Source organism: Natrix helvetica, assembly GCF_964273705.1.
Source record: "Natrix helvetica genome assembly, chromosome: Z".
NCBI lineage: Eukaryota > Metazoa > Chordata > Lepidosauria > Squamata > Natricidae > Natrix > Natrix helvetica.
Window position 1 is genome coordinate 115,144,078 of NC_138554.1, and position 22,814 is coordinate 115,166,891.

General features: G+C 41.3%; 1 protein-coding gene across 1 annotated transcript in view; it reads left to right on the top strand.

Moving 5' to 3' along the window:
* The window catches only part of CUBN (cubilin), a gene marked incomplete at its 3' end in the record, with an annotated part of 191,788 nt that extends 180,339 nt beyond the window's left edge, over nucleotides 1-11,449 (top strand). Inside the window, 1 exon segment of the mRNA XM_081970672.1 lies at nucleotides 11,299-11,449. Coding sequence (XP_081826798.1) covers nucleotides 11,299-11,449 — 151 coding nt within the window.
* Nucleotides 11,450-22,814: the final 11,365 nt, after the last annotated feature.

The window sequence follows — 22,814 nt, forward strand, 5'->3', positions numbered from 1 at the left end:
TTATTATTCATGAATTCTGATTTATTTGGCTAAGGAACCTTATGCTGAATGCCAGTTATCTCACTTCATGTAATAAGGAAATATAAGGAAATACTGATTGTGTTTGCTTTTAACAGTGATATATTCCATGACTGCTATGAAAAAATCTTATCTTCTGCTGCTTTTTGTTCTCTCTTTGGGCCTTTCTGCAGTAGCACAGAAGAACTATTCACCCATCTTCTGTTAGCATAAAATTATATATCTGTATGAAATGAGTTATACTACCTTTACTGAATTTGTTCCCTGCTAGCACCATGACTTTTCTCCAAGTTAATGATGACAAAGCTTGTTAGGGTGTAACCAACAAGTTGGGTAGACAATATATTGCACAAGGCATGTTATGTATCTTTTAAGAGAGGAGCTCTGCTAATTAGTAGATTACAGCCTTTAAATTGCAGCTGATGTTGTTGCTCTCACTCTCTCTCTCTTGATTGCTGTATGATAACTGCTGCCTAACTGTTACTACTGTTGCTACTACTTACTGTGTGTAAGTTATTTGCTACTTGTATCCAAGTTATCTTGGTAGTATTGGACTGCTTTTTCTGTGTATGACTTTTTGGCTGTGTTTATGGATTTTGCTATATTCTTCAAAAAGTAAAGATTTATTTTGTTATTTTACTATCCATTATTCAGTGTGGTTGCTTTATCTATCGCACGCTGCGTATACTTTACAGGGTTGCTCTGTTATAACCTCGACCTGGGGTTCATTGCTAGTGCTTAATCGCACCAGTACCTAACATTGGTTATGGGCCCAGACGCCCTGCCTTAACCATAATTTTTTTTTTAATCACCACTTTTTGGATAGTTTATTTTTGTGAATATGGCACAAGAACAGTCTGCTGCAATCTCCATGATTACCCGGTTTGATGGAACCAACTATGTTTCCTGGTCCTTGAAGTGTTCCCTACTTCTGCGTAGAGAAGGACTGTGGTCTGTGGTTCAGAACCCACCAGATGTTACAGATTGGGATCCTGCTGATAATGAGGATGCGAAGAAGATTGCGCAGTTTAACAGGGACAATGAGAGAGCTCTCTGCATTATTGGACGAACACTGAATGACCAGCAACTGGTCCATATTCGTGGCGAAGAGTCTGCTGCTAGGTGTTGGAACACATTGCGGAGAATTTATGTTCGGGACAGTGTGGGTGCTCATATTCATCTCACACGGAAACTGTTTAGAGCCCGTTTGCAAAAAGGTGGTGATATGTTGGCTCATTTAGACTTCATGAAGAAAACTTTGCAGGATTTGCAAGAAAAAGAGTTAATTTTTTCTGAGCTTCACCAGGTGTATATTATTCTATCGTCGCTTGATGAAAGCTACGACTCTTTTGTTTCCTCATTGGAAGTTCGTTCACGAGATGAACTGACATTATCTGAGGTTACCGGGAGATTGCTTGAAGAGTCCAGACGAAGAGCGGATAGAGTTCAGTTCAGAGACAATCAATCACAAGAAGAAACACAGTTTTCAACTGTAAATTTTGTTAAGAAATGTTATTCTTGTGGTGGTAAGGGGCATATTGCTAAGAACTGTAAAAATAGCAAGAAAAGGAGTGTTGCTAATAGTAAAAGAAAAAGCAACAATGTTACTGTAACTGTAGCTAAGTAGATAAGCCTGTAAACCATAGTTTCTGGGTGGTTGACAGTGGCGCATCCCATTCTATAACCAAGGTTAAAGAAAGGTTTGTTACTATGAAGGCTAGCAAACAGCACATTTCCTTAGCAAATGGTTGGAAAATTAAGGCTTCAGGTGAAGGTACAGCTTATTGTCCATGTATTAATGAAAAATTGGAAATGTTATATGTACCTAAAATGAAATTTAACCTATTATCTGTAAAAGACCTTGTGAAATGTGGGTTTACAGTAACATTTAAGAATGATAGATGCATTATCGAAAAGGAAGGTAATAGTGTTATTGCCAATTCGGAGAATAATTTATTTATTCTACATGAGAACTCTTTAAATATTGCGAGTTCTGAACCTGGTTATAAGAATAAACAGCCCCATGATAACTGTATACATCTACTTCATAGACGTTTAGGCCATGTAAATTTTAAAATGGTACGTCAAACTATTATTCTATCTAAGGGAATCAATTTGAAACCTTGTTCAAAATATCTTAACTGTAATGCTGTAACCAGGCTAAAAGTAAGGTTACCCCTGCAAACCGGTTTAAAGGATTCAAGACATCTAAACCACTGGAAGTAGTGTTTGCAGACCTAATTGGCCCTAAGAAACCTAGCTTAGGAGGTGCCTGCTATATACTCAGCATTATGGACCATTATTCTAGGTATGGTTTCTGTTATGTAATGAAATCAAAGGCAGAAACTTTCAAACATTTTACTAAATGGTTAAAGTTTGTTGAACGTAAGATGGATAAAAAAGTACTTTGCCTAGTCACTGATAATGGGTCTGAATTCACTAATCATAGGTTTACATCAATGTTGGAGAATGCTGGTATAGAACATAGGCGTTCTGCCCCCTACAGGCCAGAACATAATTCATTTATTGAAAGACGTGGTCAATCATTGCAGGCAATGACCAGAACTATGCTGGTTGATTCTGGTTTGTCAGAAAGGCTTTGGGGTGAGGCTATAATGTGTGCAAACCATATTCTGAACATAGTAGTTAACTCAACTACTGGTAAGATTCCTTATACTCTTTGGCATGGTAGGAAGCCTGATTTGAGTTATTTACACACATTTGGTGTCCCTGCTTGGGTGCATATTCCCTCACAGACTAGACGGAAGGATCAAAGCAGAGCTAGGAAGATGGTTTTTGTTGGGTACAATTCCAATCATAGATCGTTTAGGTTCTGGGAACCTGGAACTCGGAAAATTATGCACAGTGCTAGTGCTAAATTTTCAGAACATGTTGGTTGGGAGAAGCTAGAACAAGAGTTTAACAAGATTTGTGATGATGTAGATGTTGATCGTTTGGTTAATCATGATACACCAAATGAGCAGTTAGAGAATCAGGATGGTCCATCTATTACTCTGAAAGGGGAGGAAGATGTAGATGTAGAATCTACTCGTGAGGTGGAACAGGATGATCCTGCAAGTCCTGTATTGCCTAGGAGGTCTACTAGGGACAGGCATCCACCCGACAGATACCAAGCCAGTGCAGTATTGCAAGTTAGCATAGAATCTTCTAGTTTTGCAGAGTTAAGGCTGTATCCTGAAAAGGAAAAGAAATTGTGGAAGGCAGCTATGGAGAAGGAGTTGAAATCCTTACAGGAATTGAAGGTTTATGAAGAAGCTAGGCTCCCTTCAGGGGAGAGTGCAATTGGATGTAGATGGGTGTTTAAAATTAAAAACGATGCTGCTGGCAATGCTATTTATAAGGCTCGTTTAGTTGCTCAAGGGTTTTCCCAAACTGAGAGGGATTACGATGAGGTTTTTGCTCCGAGCTTGAAAGCCTCTACGTTGAGGGCAGCATTGGTGTGGGCTGCTAAGTATCGGTGTAATGTTACCCATATTGATGTTGAAACAGCGTATCTGCATGCTCCATTGCAGCATACCATTTATATGAAGATGCCACCAGGTGTGGATTCTAATGGCCAGACTGGTTGTTGGAGACTTAAAAAGAGCCTTTATGGTTTAAAACAGTCCGGTTTTGAGTGGAACAGATGCATAGTAAATGAACTAAAAGCTATGGGATTTATTCCAGGTTTGGCTGATCCTTGTTTATTTAGACGGGTGAAAAATGGTTTGATCTCGTTGTTGCTTTTGTTCACGGACGATATAGCTATTATTACTAGGTCTGAGCAGGAAGCTATTGACATTGTTTCACAATTAGAGAGTAAATTTAGAATCCGGAATTTGGGTGAAATTAAGCATTATCTGGGCTTAGATGTGGTTAGAACCAGTAAAGGTTTTAAGCTGTCGCAGGCTGGTAAAATTAATCATTTGCTTAAGAAATATAGCATGGAGCTATGTAAGACTGCAAAGACACCAATGGCATTGGAGTTTAAACCTGAGGTTACTGAGGGTACTGGTTTTGATAAGGGAATCTATCAATCTTTGATAGGTAGTCTAATGTACCTAAGTAATTGGTCTAGACCAGATATATCATTTAGTGTGAACCAACTGGCTAGATTCAATAATAATCCTTCAGAGAGGCATTGGCAAGCAGCAAAGCGTGTGCTGCGTTATTTAAAGAAAACTATCCACTATGCGTTGTATTTAGAGCCGAATAGGGATTTAGTTTTGATTGTTTATGCTGATGAGAATTTTGCAGCTGCTATAGATAATAGGAAGTCAACTTCCGGCATAGCCTTTATGCTAGGTGGTGTACTGATTGGATGGAAGTTGATACGACAGAAACACATAAGCTTATCCACAATGGAAGCTGAGTTTTCATGTTTGTCGTTGACATGTACTGAGCTGATATATTGTAAGCAGTTGCTTACAGATATGGGATTAAGTATCAATGAACCTTTTACTGTTTATGAAGATAATCAGGCAGCAATAAAAATGGCGACTAGTTTAGCTATAAAGACGAGATCGAAGTATACTGATTTGAGGTATCTTAATGTTCGACAAAGTATTAAGGATGGCCTGATAAAGTTGGAATATTGTTCAACTGAAGACAATTTAGCAGACAACTTCACTAAGGCACAAAGTTCAGTGAAACATACCTCATCATGTGAAGGTTATCATCTTAGATTGTGAGTGGATATATTGATCTACCCAAAGGGGAGAATGTTAGGGTGTAACCAACAAGTTGGGTAGACAATATATTGCACAAGGCATGTTATGTATCTTTAAGAGAGGAGCTCTGCTAATTAGTAGATTACAGCCTTTAAATTGCAGCTGATGTTGTTGCTCTCGCTCTCTTGATTGCTGTATGATAACTGCTGCCTAACTGTTACTACTGTTGCTACTACTTACTGTGTGTAAGTTATTTGCTACTTGTATCCAAGTTATCTTGGTAGTATTGGACTGCTTTTTCTGTGTATGACTTTTTGGCTGTGTTTATGGATTTTGCTATATTCTTCAAAAAGTAAAGATTTATTTTGTTATTTTACTATCCATTATTCAGTGTGGTTGCTTTATCTATCGCACGCTGTGTATACTTTACAGGGTTGCTCTGTTATAACCTCGACCTGGGGTTCATTGCTAGTGCTTAATCGCACCAGTACCTAACAAAGCTTAACAGATTTTATCCCTGTGAGACTGTCCTTGGATGCTGTCAAAATAAAAAATTAACCTATTTTAACAGCCAAAGATAACTTAAGACTATCTTACCCATGGACCATGGATGAGATGACATATCAGCAACATCGTGGGAATGATGAAAAACGATGATGACAGGACATATTTGATTAGATGCAAAGGAAAAAGAATGTGTTTAATATTGTCAATCATTTACCAAAATTGAAAGAAAATGCTACATACCCAAAGGTACAGTTACCCAAGAATAATCTAATCATACTGATGGTTTAAAATGAATAAGCTCAGAGCAAAAATAGTGTAACATAAGAGCTTAAGAAAATAAACAGTAGCCTGCTGGATTGAACTCTTGGTGCATTAAGTCCAGCAGTCTGTTCTCAAGTAGCTAACACACTGCACAAGGAAACCCACTAATCTTGCAACAGATGGCCTTCAGTGACAATCACACTGCAGTCAATGCTCATAGTAATACTATGAGCATTGACTGCAGTGTGATTGACACTGAAGGCCCACTGTACTGCCATTTTTTCCTTCCTCCATACATTCAAAATAATGACAATGTTCATGAATAATGTGATTTGGTTGCTTTTCGCTTGGCATCCAACCAATTTAAGAATTGTTATACAAGCTCTAGTTACTATGCTGTATAAACGAAAGCACTGTGTAAAAGGCTTGCTTTTCGTGAAAGCAATGTTCTCCATGCTAAACATTACCAGTAAGAATAAAGTTACGTGTGGTGTATGAGACAGAAAGTAATGATAAAAGTAAGGTATCATTTAATGCAGCAATATGAAATATTACTAAATGGTCATTTGTTTTTTAACAGGTCCTTGGCAAGGTTGCAATGCCCACTTGAGAAATGCAAGTTATAACTTCGGTTCTCTAGACTCTGACAAGGATGGGAAATATGATAAAGATGTAAAATGTGTGTGGGGTTTAGCTGCCCCTATAACAAATTTATCAACCTCACCTGTGAATCTTCTAAGCTGCAGCATCTTTTCAAAATTGCCAATATAATTATGTCAAGGTAAGATTACCCATGCACCAGATAACCAAAAAAATATCTATTTTTATTTTCATTCCACAGCATATATTAGGGAGACAGAAAATGTGTGAGTTACAAATAAATCTTTTTTTAAATGTCAAAAAGATTAAAACTGAATTCAAAAGGCAGCAAGCCAACAAGCAATTGCTAAGTGACTGCAAATGACTTTTTATGAATTTTTTTTAAAAAATGATTCCGCTCAGATGTACATATGCTGGCTTATGTTAAGATATGAATACGCTATTATGCTTGTGTGTCCAGTTCTCATACAATCTTTTTTGAGTTGTTAAGATTAATAAAACTTAATTTTCATTATATCTCAAACAGAAAATAGACCAGAATTCTTAGTTATCCGTATCTTTTATTTATTAACCTCCATTTCAAGGCAGCAAATAAAATACAGAAGTTATTTTAAAATCCTGGTACAAGAAACATGTGATAACTTCCTGATTTAAATAAAACAGGACATTTCTTCTACGTCTGTTACATTGAAAAGAGATCCGCTTATTCATTGATCAAATTTTATTCAAATAATGCCATAAACACCTAATTTTATGTATTTCTGTCGTCTTTAGATATATGATGGTAGCAGTGACATGCAGTCAGGTGAGGCAAGTGAGGCAAGTGAGGCACAGCCTCACCACTCTCATCATGAAAAAAAAAAGTAAAAGGAAAAAGCTGAGCTAGTTGCTGCCTCACCGTGGATGACTCTACTTAACCTCACTGGTGCTCTCCCTCCCCAAGTGTAGTGACTTCCTCCCCAGGCCCCCATTCATTTCTCTCTCACACACACACAGCTGGATAAAACTATATAAAAATCTAGCCCAGCTTCACTGATTACAAGTTTGAAAAGGCAACGTGGCTCCACCTGCAATCAAACTACACTTGGGGAGGGAGAGCACAAGTGAGCACTGAGGAGACCACAGGAAGAGGCAGGAAGCCAGGCAAAGAGCCATGCTGTAGTACACACACTTCCCCCCAGCCTCTTTCTTTTGGAAGGCTCGGCTTGGCTCCCCTCCGGCTTCTCTGCCTCTCCTCTCACCCCAGCCTGCCAGCAGGAGGTGGTGGGTGGGCTTTATTGTGTTCCAGGCATTTCCCACCCAGACAGCAGGCTGCATTTGCAATGGTGGAGGTGTTTGGGAAAGGCAGCAGGGGAATGGGGGGGGGGGATGGCAGAGGAGCTGCTTTCAAGCCACTGGAAAAGATATCCAATCCAACTTTTGTGTGTGTGGGGGGGTTGTTTGAGAGTGAGTGTGAGAGGGAAGGGGTAGGAGAGATAGTCCAATCCAACTTCTGTGTGTGTGTGTGTGTGTGTGTGTGTGTTTGAGAGAGAGGGGGAGGAAGGGAGAGAGGGAGGAAGGAGGGGAAGGAGAAGAAAAAGAAAAAGAAAGAAGGAGCAAAGGAGAAAAACAAATGCTGTCCCTTTAAATTGGAACTGAGCATGCCTGGCTGTGGAATTCTGGGAGTTGAAGTCCACAAGTCTAAAAATACTTGAAACCCAGCACTGTGTCAGTGCCTCACCAGTCATAAACCTCACCGCACGTCACTAGATGGTAGTAATGAAGATGCCAATTTAGTTGGAATGTTCTGTGGCCACAGACGTCCATTTATTTTCCTTTCTACTAACAACTTTTGACTGTTAACTTTGTCACTGATACATTGTTAGAAAGAGGTTTCATTGCTACTACATTCAATGATGGGATTCAAGTAGTTTAACAACCGGTTCTCTGCCCTAGTGATTTCTTCCAACAGCCAATTTGCCAAACTGCTCAGAAAATTAACAACTGGTTCTCCCAAAGTGGTGTGAATTGTCCGAATCCCACCACTGGCTACACTACTGTAGATAGTATCATTTTAAATTTATTCTAAAACAGTTTTTTGAATAAAGGATTAGTTTTTAATTTGAATAACTTCAGATAGTCTCAAAAATATAATCACTGAGAGTCTAAAAGTGGGTGATTAAGAAACTTAAATATAGAAAAACATCCATCTTGTACCTTTTCAAAGGTACATTGGAGTGAAGAACAGTTGTGCCTGTAAAAGACAGAGCTTAAAATTTTTCGATACAATTTTGCAGTAAATAATTTTGATGTGGCTTTTAGATTTTACTTTGTAACAGTGATTATTTTGTTTTGTATCTGCATCTTTCTTTCTTTTTCTTTCTTTCCTTTCCTTTCTTTTTTAGTCATCTAGTCCTTTACACTGAATATATTGTGCCTTGTGACATTTTTATTAATTTGTACAAACATACTGCACTTCCAAATCAATATTACTTTAGAATTACATTGTAAACTTCCAAAACATAGTATTATACTTACCAACTTGCAGAATCAATTAAGTTGTTATATTGTTGCTTCTCACATGCAAACTGCAGGTCCCCCTATTTTCCAAATGCATATCCACCACTCACATTCTGCCAATGTGCAATTGATGCCCCTCCTAAGGGTTAAGCTAGCAGTGTTGAAATTCCACCTTGAGCCCAGCCAAGATTGTGCTCAGAATTACCTACAGTTCCAGGGTTCACCATCAGTAAGTCAATCAGTCTTACTACCACAATTACTAGAAATATTTTCTTTCATAGGTTGAAATGTTAATAAAAGAAAACAAAGTTTTCCCTGTTAGTCATGTCTGGCTCTAGGATACTGTTCTCATCTTTGTGACTTGGATGAGAGAGTCAGCGTTGTCCAAAGACAATTTCCATGATCATGTGGCCAGTATGGCTATATGTCAAAAGCGCATGGAATGCTGTTACTTTCCCACCAGTGGTACCTATTTATCTCCTTGCATTTGCATGCTTTCCAACTGCTCAGTGGGCAGGATCTGAAGCAAATAAAGCAGCTCTCCCCATTGCGCAGAGCTTGGGTCTCAAACCCAGGCTCTTAGGTCTCCAGCTGAAAACCTCCAGTGTCTTTACCCACTGAGCCATTGTGCCCCTGAAATATAACATATTTTTTACCTTTATATTAAAGGTAAATTAAAAGTAAAAATATGCTCAAATTAAACTTGTGCCTCAGTGATTTCATAAAATGTAGCTCTGCGGTATCTTAGTGATACTATAGAAATGGTTTGCCGTTAACTTCTACCAGTTATTTTTTGCCTTACCAGTTTAGTTCTCACCCCTGATATTGTCCATGGTTTCCCTCTGAGATGATCCTAGCCCCAGTGCTACTTAGCTTCCATATGTAGGCAAAGTCTGCCATCTGCTGAGACATGCCTTGCTTGCTACAACCTCCTCTTTGTTCAAAACCCTTCATTGGCAGGGCAGGGCCAAATTAAATCTGTATAAATGTGTATAACTTATGTTAATAAATAACAGCCACTGGTAAAATTCAAGCAGTCTTGAAAACAAGAAATTTAACTTTTCTTTCCTTGCCAAAATGTTAATGACCTCTCTGCTTTAAAGTGGCCAAAAGTTACCATTTGCATTTTAAGGAAAACCTTCATTATGAGACATTTACTTGAAATGTAAACATCTAAGGATATACAGAATTTATCAATCCAGGAAAGAATATTCCAGAGAATTCCAGAATTTTTCCATCCTTGGTTTTATACACTGCTCTAGTCACTATGGGGACGTGGTGGCTTGGTAGCTAAGACACTGAGCTTGTCGATCAGAAAGGAAGACAGTTCGAATTCCTAGTGCCGCGTAACAGAGTGAGCTCCTGTTAGTTGTCCCAGCTTCTGCCAACCTAGCAATCCGAAAGTGTGTAAAAACGCAAATAGAAAAATAGGGACCGCCTTTGGTGCGAAGGTAAGTGTTCCGTGTACCTTCAGCACTTAGTCATGCCGGCCACATGACCACGGAGACGTCTTTGTACAGTACTGGCTCTTCAGCTTTGAAATGAAGATAAGCACTGCCCCCTAGAGTCAGGAATGACTAGCACATATGTGCGAGGAGAACTTTACTTTTAGTCACTGATGATGCTGACATCGATAAGATTAACAAATTACAAAAATGCTGCTTTCTCTGGACTGTGAAACTTGTCTCGGTTCTGGCATTCTACAGACAGTTCAATACAAATTGCAGAGAAGTCGAAATTGCAAATAATTGCAATTTGTTTGGGGATGTTTTGTTCCAAAAAAGGCCATTTTAAAAAAAAATATCAGTTAGAAGGAAACACATAAAAGACTATTGGATTTTATAAACCACCAAACAATCCTCTGAAAGAAGCACGTCTGAAGAAGCAACATGATCCAGAAAGAAATACAATCTTCTGGATTTTTCAGAGAATAATTAATAGATCAATGAATTTTTCACATCTCTACAAACTGGCTGTTTTAAGAAATGGTATTTATCAGGGCCACAGTAAAAGGGTAGAAAAATTAAACAATCTTTCCCAAGACTATTCATTTGTCATCAAATGCTTTCTCTTTACCTCTAGTTTGGCAGTAGTGATGTGAAAAATAGATGCAAAGTTTGGTGGCATTTTTTCTAAACCTGTAAAAATATACAAAGAATTCTGCCAAGACAATAAGAAATCCTTATCACTCTGGGAGGAATAATGACATGAATAAAGATTTCCTCACAGACATTTAGGTATTAGTAGAGGTAGAGAAAAAATGGAATTCATCACTGTTAATGTTCAACCTAGTGCTAGAAAAACTAATTTGTCAATGGACTTAATTGGTTTTTAGTATATCCAATTTTATGTTAGTGACATTTAAAAAATATAGTTTAATGGGAGATTGGCAAAGACTCATAAAATCTTGACAGGAAAAAGATTGGATGATTACACACACACACAAAAAAAACTAAAATAGGATAATGATAGCGAAAATTCTAGTGAGGTCAAACTTTGTCTTTTGTGCCTGAGAGATTTTGTGAAAACACTCCTGTCATGTTTGTGAAGAACAAAAATAAACATTACTGTAGCACTAGAGGGCAATGTGAATTGAATTCTATTGTAAATAATTCTTTTATAAAGTTTCATCACTTTACATTTGTACCTCTGTCACGTTTCAGGGCATTCAAGAGCATGCTGATTGTATCCACCCATTCTGCCCTTCCAACAACTTTACGATCCTAGATTTTTATTCTTACAGGCAAAGTTCCATTGTAATTTTTAGATCAGATGTTTATATGATTAATAATGGATTCCAATTCACCTATCAAGCTTCGGGTAAAATTACACAATTTCTAATGGATATTAGTTTCATTAGCATGGACTTATGGGAGAAAACATTATTTGTGTGACATAAAATATGAAAATCTTAAAAAAAAGGGTTCCTATTGTTGCTACCCAGCATTCAGTGCCATGCAGTGCAACAGGGTGGATGGTTGCCTTGTAAATCCTAGATTTTTAGTGAAAGCCAATTTGGTGTAGTGGTTAAGCCTTAACTACCTTAACCGTTAAGGTATCAGACTAGAAACTGGAAGACCAAGAGTTCTAGTCCTGCTTTAGGCACAAAGCCAACTGTGTTACCTTTGTCAGACTTTTATTAGAACATTTAGTATTGTTAAAAGAAATGTCCTTCTGGGTTTGGTCCAAGTGGGGAAAAAGACACTGGAGACATGGAGGCTGCTTGGAAAGATGATTTTAATGGTGGACAGGACCACATGGCTTGAGTCCTGAACAGAAAAGGTGATCACATGCTTCAATGTTGGTGGAGAAGAAGAGAAGGAAGGGCTGAGATGCTGAGTCCCTGGTTTTATGCCCTCTCTGGCCTTTGCTCTTGATCTTGTCTTCTAATTGGTTGTCAGACTCCCATGGGGCCATGCAGGGGCAACTCTCTAGACTGCGTTTTGAATTCAGGTTTGGTTGAGTTCTCAGATGCCATGTGGTGAGTTGGGTAAAGGGCCAATATTATCATGACTTAATCCCATCACTCTGGAGCTGAAGGGGAGAACTCTTTATTATGTAAAGGGACTGGCTTGGCCACCTTAATGGCCCATTGACAAAGTGGATGGAGGCAGGAAGCTACAAGGAGCTATTCTCTCTTTAAACATGTTTCTTCCTTTTCACATTCAGGGAAGGGATTTCAAGGGAAATGTAATATTCTGCCTTTTCAATATTTCCTAGGATATTTTATTTTTCTGGGAGAGGGCTGGGTGATAACTTTCCACAGTATTACATTGCAAATGTTGAAAGAACAATGGAAAAATTAAATATGTACTTATGTACCATAGGAGAATGGTAAAACTATAATTCCCTTTATTCTTTATCTAAATTATCGACAACCTGTAACAAAATATCTTCAAAATATGTAAAGTGTCATAATGCATTATTCAGTAATATCAATAATTCTGACTCAAAGTGACATAATTCATGCTTTAAACCAAAATGGATCTCTGAAACATCCCTCTAAGAACCAAGCAGTGCAATCCAATGCATGTTTATTCAAATTTAAGGTTTTTTGCATATTACTTGGCCTGCTCCTTTGAAAGTCTTTTATTAATATGGATTAACTCACACCAAATCGATAAGCATCATTACCTAAATAACAAAGGAATCTAAATAACCCCAGAACACTTGTTTTTAGTTGTATTTTAATTTTTTTTTAAAAAAACCTAAAAATAGATTGTAACATTTTTTGGAGACTTTGGGTTCAACATATTGGAAAAAGTTTATCAAGAAGTGACATAAACTTCTCTGTGTTACAGTCCCTTTCATTGCACATCTACCGTATTTCCTTGAATGATTCCATATGTACTGGCTTAGTTTCGGATTGATAGCAGATTTGGATTCAAACTAATGCTTAATTTGGACAAGAAAAATAAACTAGAAGATGCATTTATCTTTTACTGGCTTCTCTCTCTTAACTAAAGTGGTTCCCTCTCTTATCAGGTAAAACCAAACACATCCCACACATTGAAAAACACTTCTGTAAATCACAGGTTTTGTAGTGACATCTAGTGGACATCTAGTGGAAACTTGCTAGAATTATTTTAGAATGAGTTTCCATTGCAGTTTTAAAACTATAGTTTATGACTTGGTGTGGATCCACCTAATTGGGGTTTATTCAACAATCCTCTGCAGTTTTGAAGATATACTTCAACTGTTGTTTAATATTGCAGGATTTTATTTTAACGTTTTATTTCCTACTAGAAGCAGCATTTATAGAAACTTGCATCTGGATGACAAAAAAAGTGTTGTGATATGCTGCAAACTGTTTAGTATCTCTGTGCAACATTGCAAAAGGAGTGTTATTTCACCATGAGCATAATTCTGTGTCCCAACAATATCTGGATGTTGCTGCACATTAAAGGTGAGAGGTGACTTAACAAGGCTTAGCTTTTAATGCTTTTTAAAACAGTACTTTTTAAAAAACAAAGTACTTTAAATATTTTAAAATATGTTTACCTTAAATCAATGTGTGGATTTAAAGATCATGGTAAAGCATAAATGTTAGTGCGACTGTAACTATTGCTAAGCCACGTATCACTGTTTACAAACAATGATCAAATGAATTCACACAATGAGCCACATCCAAAACCACAAAATATCAGTTTGTGATGAATGAATCTATATCTTAGACCAAGCGTTACCAAGCCTCGGCCTATGGATCACATGTGGCCCCGGATAGCTTGTAATACAGCCCCACAAAACTGTAAACTTTTAACATTATTATGTGATTTATATACAGTATCTATATTGTATTTTTATGTGGCCCAGGACAATTCTTTCTGGGTAAGCCAAAACCCATGCTTGAGACTATTCAACAAATTGTAATAAAAGCATAACCTAGCTCAGTGGTGGGCAACCTTTTTTTTCAACTGAGCCAAATCTCGCCAAAACCACGATTGAAATTTATTTTGAGAGCCACATTTTTAAAACCGAAAATACATAGGATGGTACACTGTTTTTAGTTTCAATAAACTCTGGCATTTGAAGCACGCAAGTCTTAAAGCTGTCAAGTTACAAGATCCTTGCATCCCTAACCCTTTAGGAAAAAAACCCCAAGGGGTCTTCAAACCTGACAGCTTGAAGACTTGTGGACTTCAACTCCCAGAATTCCTCCTCCAGTCATGTTGGCTCAGAAACTCTGGCATTGAAGCATGCAAGTCTTAAAGCTGTCAAGTTGCAAGACCCTTGCACGCCTAACCTTTAGAAAAAAAAACCCCAGGGGTCTTCAAACCTGACAGATTGAAGACTTGTGGACTTCAACTCCCAGAATTCTGAGAATTGAAGTCCACCAAGGGCATCAATCATATTAGCCCAGGGATCTGCAAAATTGGCTCTTAAGACTGGTGGACTTCAACTCCCAGAATTCTGAGAGTTGAAGTCCACCAAGGACATCAATCATATTAGCCCAGGGATCTGCAAAATTGGCTCTTAAAACTGGTGGACTTCAACTCCCAGAATTCTGAGAGTTGAAGTCCACCAAGGGCATCAATCATATTAGCCCAGGCAGGGATCTGCAAAATTGGCTCTTAAGACTGGTGGACTTCAACTCCCAGAATTCTGAGAATTGAAGTCCACCAGTCTTAAAACAGCCAACTTTGCAGACCTCTGTGTTAGCCCAAAGCCTGGCGCTGGGCGGGCCTTGCTCCCCCATTGGTGGAGCCCCAGGAAGCGAGGAGGGAGAAAAAGAGACGGAGGCCAAGGAGCTTCTCCCCCCCCCGCAAAAATCTTATCAGGGAGCCGGCGGGCAGTAGCAAATTAGCTGATCACGCGGCATGATCGGCTAATTTGCTACTGCCCGCCCGGCTCCCCGGTTAGATTTTTGCTGGGAGGAGGCTTGGGGGGAAGCTCCTTAGCCTCCGTTTCTTTTTCTGCCTCCTCGCTTCTCGTCCCCGCCCGACTTCAGGATCCTCCACGCGGCGTGATCGGCTAATTTGCTACTGCCCGCCCGGCTCCCCGGTTAGATTTTTGCTGGGTGGAGGCGGGTGGGAAGCTCCTTAGCCTCCATTTCTTTTTCTGCCTCCTCTCCCTTTTTTCTTTTCAAGCGCCCCTTTCCCTTTTTTCTTTTCCTTTCCCTTTTTCACCCACAATGATTAGGGCGGATCCTGAAGCGAGGAGGGAGAAAAAGAAACGGAGGCTAAGGAGCTTCCCCCCCGCCTCCTCCCAGCAAAAATCTAACCGGGGAGCCAGGCGGGCAGTAGCAAATTAGCCGATCACGCCGTGTGATCAGCTAATTTGCTACTGCCCGCCGGCTCCCTGATAAGATTTTTGCGGGGGTGGGGGTGGGAAGCTCCTTGGCCTCCGTCTTTTTCTCCCTCCTCGCTTCAGGATCCTCCCTAATCATTGTGGGTCGAAAAGAAAAAAGGGAAAGGGGCACTTGTTTTGAAGTGCCCGAGAGGAGGAAGGGGAGCGGGCGCCCGGCACACAGAAGAGCCACATTAAAGTATGTAAAGAGCCGCATGTGGCTCGCGAGCCGCGGCTTGCCGACCACTGACCTAGCTGAATATAAAATAGAAATTGTGCTATTTATTGACTGATAGCAGCTTTCTAGATTCTAACATTGTTCTATTCAAGCCCTATATACAAATGCCAGAGTTTTTGTGTATGGTTTCATTACTCTATTTGTATAGCTCTTCATCAATTAAGTAGAAATAGCAGAGGACAAAAGAAATCTCAAAGCTGGGTCTAGTTTTATTTTATTTCTCCTATCTCCTATGACATCTCAATACTGAATGGAACTGAAAGAAGTTTCTGTAGCACATGTTGCCTCAAATTTAGAAGAATCAGCAAAACCTGCGACGGAATCTACAATGAATTAATTATTGAAATAGCTCTGGATTAGAAACCATAATAATTTAATTACAACATTCTGGTAGAAAAATATGATCAAAAATAATTTTTTAAACATTTTCTCATTTTTAGGCTACAAATATTGGTCCCTTTACAGCAATGTCAGATCAAGTATTCATCAAATTCCATGCAGATTATGTAACTCACCCATCAGGATTTAGACTGACCTGGACTAGCTGGCTTAATTATCTCATGGAAAACACTCGCCATTTTCTGAAGAGATTTCCCAGAATACAAGCTTGCTGGTGTTGTTAGTAATAAAGTAATAAAAATAGTAATAAAATTATTTTGAAACAATGGGGTTGATAACTTATTAAGAATTATTTCAAGAAAATGCATATATCTTGTTTTTCCTTATAAAGTGCACCAAATAGAAGACTTTGAAGCAAGTTGTTCTCTAGTAAAGCTTTCCCATATATACCTCAATAATGCTGGAGGCTCTAATAATCTATAGCAGTCACTTTGACATTAACTAGACAGGTTTGAACTTTCCTACTGTAGGAAGTGATCACCCACCCCTCTCCTAGAAACATGAAATATTTTAGGAAATATTAAAAGGGCAGAATATTTCCCCTAAAAGGGATGCAGAAACTCAGTCTCCCCCCCCCCCCACTTTGTCAATGGGCCATTAAGGTCTTGGCCAATCTATTCTACATAACAAAGATCTACCTCCTTCAGGCAGAGCCATAACAGGAATCCCAAAGTCCTTTCATTACATCATCACCCAGCAAGAGTTAACCAAGCTTGGGACTCAGAACAGCTACAGAGTTGTTCCAGCATGGCCCTATGGGAGTCTGACAACCAATAGAATACAAGCTCAAATTCAAAAGCCCAGAGAGGGCATAAAACCCGGGCACTTTCAGCATCTCTCCCCTTTTTCCTTCGCCCAACATTTTCAAGGCATGTGATCCTGTTCATCAATAAACCTTCTTTCAAAGCAACTTCCATGAATCCAATGTTTTTTTCAACACTTGGAACTGGACTCAGAAGGATATTTCTTCCAACACTACATTTCTAAAGTAATTTAAATCATGATATAAAGTCGGAATGTTTCAGATCACAAGCACAAACACAACTTGCATTTAAATTTTAGATTAGTTCAGGATCACTCTAAGAGCCTTTCTAGGTGGCAACATGGGATGACCTTGAAAAACTGGAACGAAAAAACCTAGGCCAGTGATGGCGAACCTTTTTTGGGGTGGGAAGGGGGAACTGCAGGAGGGTCATGTGTGGGCGTGACGCACCCATAATGCAACGTGTGACACACACCGCAGTGCGTATGCGTGCATGAGAGGTGCTCCCCCCATTTTTGCATGCTTTTTCACCCTCTCTAGGCTCAAGAAGCTTTATAGGAGCCTGGGGAGGGCGAAAACAGCCTCCCTCATCCCCCCCAGAGGACTCTGGAGGCTTTAGGGACCTTTAGGAGACTTCCCTGAAGCCTCCGGAGGACTAAAAAGGACCCTATGAGCAAACCAGAAGTCACTTCCGGTTTGCTCATAGGGTCGGTTTAAGCCCTCCAGAGGGTTCAGGGACCTTCACAGGCTTCCTTGAAGCCTCCGGAAGGCTAAAAAGGACCTTACGAGCAAACCATGTTCTATCTGGGAGAACTCGGGTGGAGAGAAGGACTGAGGCAAGCCAGATCTCTTAATGCTAACAGTTTATTGCTAACAGGTTGCCAATGCAGCATTTCACTATGCACGCATCACAGCTAACGGCAACGCTGATACCCTGCTTGAGAGCTCTTTATATAAGCCAGCTGTCAAGCAGGAAACAATCAAAACCGAGTATGGCGCCCCCTAGTGGAACCAGAAAACTGCTATACACAACACCCCTCCACTTAGGCACGCATGCATAATTAGCCAATTATGCTGTGCGGCGCTGGATCTGCCCAGATCTTCTTGGTGTGCTGGCGGCTGTTGAAGATGCAGGTGGGCTCATCCGAGCTTCGGAATTATTGGGCTGTGTTGAGTCCTGTGTCTCCACCGGACTTGGACTTCTCGCCACTGGAGGCACTTGCGGAATCCCCGGTAAGTCCCCTGGCTGGTCACTATCTTCTGCGGCCGAGTCGTCGGTGCCTCGTGATAGAACTCTTCCAGATACTGGTTGGATGATTCCGTACTGACATCTATCGTGACATGGCGTGCCCTTAACTGGTTAATATGTCTCTCCAGACCCTGCCATCCTCTAACACTATATCAGAGAAGCAGGGTCCTGTGATTCCCCTGACCTTCCCTGGTAGCCATAAGGGGTGAACAGCATAATTTCTAGCATATATCCAATCCTCTAAACCAAACCCCCTAGGCTGTCTACAGGACCCAGGAGGCTTCTCAGGGGCGTACTCGGGATGCAAATGGTCCAGGGTAGTTCTAATCCTCCGGCCCATTAATAACTCCACCGGACATAGGTTTGTTGTTGGGCATGGGGTGGCATGCTGCCAGAGGAGATATTTATATATTTTCTCCTGCCAATCTCCCCCTTTCAACCTACCCACGGCCTCTTTAGTGGTGCGGACAGCTCATTCGGCCATACCATTGGCCGCGGGGTTGAATGGGGCTACAAATGCATGGTGGATTCCTAATTCTGCTAGAAACTCAGCACACTGCTGGCCCTTAGCTGTTGGCCGTTATCCGATACCACTACATCAAGTATCCCATGTGTGGCGAATAATCGCCTAAGGGCTGCTATGACAAACTGCACATTTGTAGATGACATTACTGACACTTCGACCCATTTAGACAACGCATCAACTGCCACTAGGAATGTTTGACCCCTATAAAGGCCAGCAAAGTCTAGGTGAATTCTGGACCATGGTGCCCTCGGCACCTCCCAGTTTTGTAACTGAGCCCTTGGGTCGAGAGGTCGTGATGATTGGCAAGGCTGGCAAACAGCTACCCGGCAAACAATGTCGCTGTCCATCTTTGGCCACTAGGTGTAACTACGGGCCAAAGCCTTCATACACACCACCCCCAAGTGCCCCTTGTGCAGGGTAGATAGTACCAAGTGCTGCAACGGTTCTGGGATCACCACCTGGCTACCGCATAACACCCCTTTTGCGAAGACAATTTGCTTTTTCGGAGTAGATGGGGTAGAACTCTGAGACCAAGTTCCCCACTGGCCACCCTTGTTGAACCCAATCCAACACCCTGGGCAACGTCTTATCTTTCCGTGTGACTCTCGCCACGTTGGCAGCTGTAATGGGGATCTGCCAATCGTTGGTGAGTAGAATAGAGAAGGCCGGGGCTGGGTCGTTGGTTGTAATTGGCAAAGGACAACGACTGAGCGCATCTGTGTGACACAAGTGCTTGCCTGGCCAATGTAGCAATGAATAGTTATACGCGGCCAGGAAAACTGTCCATCTGGTCAACTGAGGTGACAGGATTTGTGGTGTCTGCTTGTCTCCCGCTATTAACCCCAACAAAGGTTTATGGTCAGTCACAAGTTGGAAATGCTGGCCACAGAGATACTCATGAAACCTCTTTATTTCTGACACTATAGCCAAGGGTTCTGTAGCTAATTGGCTATAGTTCCTTTCTGCGGTGGCTAGTGTTCGAGAATAAAAGGTTATGGGTGCTTCTAGTCCAGAAGGCAACAGATGGCTTAAGACAGCCCCCACCCGTAAGGGGATGCATTGCAGGACAAAATGAGAGGAAGTCATTCGTTGAACTGCACCAACATGCTGTCAGAAGTTAACAAAGTCTTGACAGCTCGGAAGGCTGCAGCTTCGCTTTACCCCATACCCATTTGGCTGAACGATCAAGCAGCCTGTGTAGGGGTTCCACCAGCAATGCTTTGTGTGGCAGAAATATATTATAGAAATTCAGGAGCCCCAGAAAAGCTTGTAACTCTGCCTTGCTGGTAGGTGCTGGGGCCTGTTGAATGGCTTGGAGTTTAGATGGAGCTGGGTGAAGACCTTCCGCGTCCACCAAATGCCCCAAAAATTCCACCCTGGGAACTGCAATCTGGCACTTGTCGGCTTTCAATTTTAACCCAACACTCTGGAATTGGCGAAGCACTGTACAGAGGTTGGTGAGGAGGTCGGCATGGGAGGTAGCGGATACCAGGATGTTGTCAAAATAAGGGAAAACATCTGGTATACCCTGGAGAAGCCACTCCATTAAGTTTTGGAATAATCCTGGAGCTACGCAGATCCCAAACTGCAATCGGTGGCATTTAAAGGCCGCCCTGTGAGTTACTATTGTCTGGGCTTTAGCAGTTGCCTCATCGACAGGCAACTGCTGGTGTGCCTGGGCCAAATCAAGCTTGGCAAAAATTGTCACTTGGTCCAGGGAATGCAACAGATGTTGCACCACTGGGACCGGGTATGCACTTTGTTGCAACGCTAAATTCAAAGAGCATTTGTAATCAGCGCACAAGCGCACAGATCCGTCTGCTTTGATTGGTGTTACAATGGGGGTTTCCCAGCGGGCATGATCTACAGGTTCCAGGACCCCTTGAGCTATTAGCTTGTCAAGCTCCGTGTCTACTTTTGGTTTTAACGCAAACGGAACTCTCCGCAGTTTGAACCTCCTAGGCGGGACCTGTGGGTCTAGGCTGAATGATATTGGGGTACCTGTGTACTTCCCCAGATCCTCACTAAACACATCAGGAAACTCCTTGGCCAGCAATTCCAGTTGGGAATTACATCCCACGTGATCAATCCCTGTCACTTTTAAACCTAACGCCTCAAACCACTCTAGTCCAAACAAACTGGGGCGGTTCACCAGTGGCAGCCTGCTTCGAAACTGTTTAAAGGTAACCCTGCAGATGTAACTGCCCAATGCTAGAATAGATTTCCCTGAAAATCCCTGAGTCGCAATGAATAAGGCAGCAACTGAGCCTTAGACAACTTAGGCAGGCACCTTTTAGCTGTACTTCAGGAGGCAATGAAGACAGTTGACCCTGTATCAGCTTCCATAGGGCACAGACGTCCCTCTAACACGACAGTGACAAACAGCTTTCCATTTGCCTTGTGAACAATTTGATCAATTGTCATTTCCCTACCTCTACTATGAACAGAGAAACATGTTTCTCTCCTCCGAGGCTGGAATTTTGGCGGCTTGCTTGCATAAAAATTGCCCCTCACTGGGGAAGTAACCGGGGAGCTATCAACAGGCAGGGAAGCCCTGCAAACCCTAGCCAGATGCCCTCTCTTTCCACATCTAAGGCAAACTTAGGCCGATTTAAATCAGCAGTCAGCTCTGCTATGCTTACACCCACATCCTGGGCATTTAGCTTGTCCTGACTAGGGCTTACCCTGCTGACTTCTTGCTGGACCAACCTTAAGTCGATGGACATCGTCATCGTCATCTACTGCATCTTCAGGGTTGGCATCCCCATGGTGAACCTCGAACTGCTTCCCAGCAGGTTGAGTGCTTGATTTTCCCTGGATCTGTTCTGACGATTTGGTAGACAATTCAATTGCTCTTGCCTCATCTAAAGCAGTCTGTAAATTCAAGTCATGTTTGGCTAGGAGGCAGCGCTGAATTCGGAGGTCCTTAATCCAGGATGACATCATCCAGATCATGGAAATTACAGTATAGGGTGGCCGCTCTTAAAGCCACTACATAGTCATTGATCGACTCCTCTTCATGTTGGTTCCTCCTGTGGAACGCATGGCGGCCGGCCACATGGGACAGCGTAGGCGCATAATGGTGTTTTAATTTCGCTATCAAAACCTCCCATGACACTGTGTGAATGGATTGTGGTGCTACTAGAGTACCCGAAATGTTAAACATCTCCCTTCCACACAAGTTTCCCTACTTTCTGACAGATCAGTGTACTCGTTTGCCTCTAAAAAACATTCAAAATAATTAATATGAGAGTCCCAGGTTTCTGAGGCAGCATTAAATTCAGCGAGAGTGTTCATAGAAGCCATGCCTATCTCACAGCCTCCCTTTTTTAACCGAGGAGAAAAGAAGAAGAAAAAAAACTTTTCCTTCTTCTGTCACGGTCGTTCCGCCCTTTCTTTGATTGCCTCCCTCACGAAGGTAATCAGTTCACAGTGACTAATTTTCCCTCAGTGAGGGTTATCAGCTCTCAGTGACTGTGCTCTGAGGCAGTGACTTAATCAGCTCTCTTCTGGGCTTCGTCCTCAGTTCCGAGATCCGACCTTCGGCACCAATGTTCTATCTGGGAGAACTCGGGTGGAGGGAAGGACTGAGGCTAGCCAGATCTCTTAATGCTAACAGTTTATTGCTAACAGGTTGCCAACGCATTTCACTACACACGTGTTTCAGCTAACGGCAATGCTGAGACCATGCTTGACAGCTCTTTATATATGCCGGCTGTCAAGCAGAAACCAATCAGAACCAAATATGGCGCCTCCTAGTGGAACCAGGAGTTTGTTGTGCCATACACAACAAACCCTGTCAGTGGGCTCTTTTCGCCCTCCCAGGCTCCTATAAAGCCTCTGGAGCCTGGGGAGGGCGAAAAATGGCTTTAAAAAAGGGTGAACTCAGCTGCCCAGCATGCGCACTGGCCCACTGACTGGGCAACGCCTCGTGTGCCCTGACAAATGGCTCCGCGTGCCACCTGTGGCACGTGTGCCATAGGTTCGCCATCCCAGACCTAGGCTGTCCATGCAGACCATTAGGAAAACTTAACGACTGTTGACTAAACTGGAAAGTTAAAAGGAAATAAGAAAACAATAAAATAACTTATTTACTGCTACCAAGGAAGTATTAGTTCCAACACATTTGGGTAACATCGGGTTATTTTGTGTTTCTAGTACTTTTTAATATTTATAATAAGGAAGTATATTCTTGTAAAATAGCATTATGACTATTTTGTTGATATGTTACAATTATAGTCCGAACTATTCAACTATATAGATATGTCTGGAATTGCTCAAAGTACAGATGCAGTTGA